The sequence below is a fragment of the Chiloscyllium plagiosum genome, chromosome 25 (assembly GCF_004010195.1).
Source record: "Chiloscyllium plagiosum isolate BGI_BamShark_2017 chromosome 25, ASM401019v2, whole genome shotgun sequence".
In the NCBI taxonomy this organism is placed as follows: domain Eukaryota; kingdom Metazoa; phylum Chordata; class Chondrichthyes; order Orectolobiformes; family Hemiscylliidae; genus Chiloscyllium; species Chiloscyllium plagiosum.
Genome location: NC_057734.1, coordinates 3,377,833 through 3,379,245, shown reverse-complemented (window position 1 = coordinate 3,379,245; position 1,413 = coordinate 3,377,833). Strand labels below are relative to the sequence as shown.

The 1,413-nt window shown below is 54.6% G+C and overlaps 1 protein-coding gene across 1 annotated transcript in view; it reads right to left on the bottom strand.

Annotated features, from left to right (window-relative positions):
* Positions 1-905, bottom strand: part of LOC122562513 (ubiquitin-conjugating enzyme E2 L3) — a 70,303-nt gene extending 69,398 nt beyond the window's left edge. Inside the window, exon 1 of the mRNA XM_043715374.1 lies at positions 663-905. Within this exon, the coding sequence (XP_043571309.1) occupies positions 663-698 (36 nt within the window). The 5' untranslated portion in view covers positions 699-905. The remainder of the gene's footprint in view (positions 1-662) is intronic.
* Between the last annotated feature and the right edge of the window lie 508 nt (positions 906-1,413).

The window sequence follows — 1,413 nt, the reverse complement described above, 5'->3', positions numbered from 1 at the left end:
GAAGGTTTGGGGGGGGGGGGGAGAAAGAGGAGGAGAAAAAAAGCCATGGCCCGGAGGTGGGATCTGCGATTTGGGGGAAAAACATCCACACACAGGCAGTGGGTGGGATAAAAAAAAAGGGAAGAGAACCCCGCCACCTCCGCTCAGAACCGCGATCCTTGTTATATATAAATATGTATAAAAAGGATGGGGGAGGGGGAAGTAGAGGAGGGGTTGGTAAGAACTTTTCGAACGATGGGGGTAAGAAAAAAAAACTACAGCGGCCCCCACCCCGGTCACCCGCCGGTGCGTCATTTCATCGAAATGGAGAGGAGATGGTGGGGGGAGGGGCGGGAGATGAGCCTTTCCCTCCCGCACCCGCACCCGGCTCAGGGTCACCGCCGCGGCGTCGGGCGGAAAACCCTCCACCGTCCCCGCCCAAGGCGGAGAGAAAGGAAAGGGGGGGGGGGGGGAACTCACTTTGTACTCCCCACCCCCCCCCCCTTCCTGATATTACTGCCCCTCCCCCACCCCCATCGCCACCGCCGACCGTCAGCTCTGCCGCCCGCTTCGCGTTTCCGTTTTTCCTCCCCCCCGCAGATTTGTCGCCGTCGCGACTCCCAATCCGCCGCGATTGGCAGGTTTTTATTATTTTTCTTTTAAAGTGTTATTATTATTTTTACCTTCATGAGCCGGCTGCTGCCCGCCATCTTGATCATCCGCACTTTTTCTCCGCAGGACCGGCGAGATCCACGCTCCCTGCCGACGCTGCTGGCCAACCAGAAAGCGGCGGGCCTCCACCAATCGGCGGCGTCCTTCGGGCGGGAGCGAATCGGGCGCCGCGCGCCGCGGCCAATGGGGAGGCGCGCCTGTTGCCCAATCCGCGGCGACGTTCTAGGGGCGCGCCTCCCCCGAAGCGGCGAATGTCAACCAATCGGCGGCGCCGCGTAGGCGTCATCCAACCGCGAGCTGCGGTTTCCGACCAATCAGGGGCGCCATCTGGGTCAAGAGCCGTGTGGAAACGGCGGATCGTGACCAATCAGCGGCGTCAGATGGCCTTCTAAGCCAATTACAGCAGAGACGGGCAATAAATGTTGACTCGCCAGCAACACCCGCATTCTACAAAATGAATAAATATGAAAGTTCAGTTTCATTTCTGCAGCATTTCCGAGCGATTGCGAAATTGTCACATTTTAAACACTAAAAACCTAAGAGCACTATACCCCCCCCATTATAAATTGTTCTGTTCTTCTAGAACTTTTACTAAATAATCCATCTTCTAAGAATTGCACAGAAAACTAAGATCATTCGTTGATCTTGCAATATGATTCAAATGTGCAGGCTGGAAATTACACGTGTTCACACACAGGACTTTGTTCATTGTAGGCAAAAGTAATATATTTTCACTGTTAATTATAGATGGGGTTATAAAGA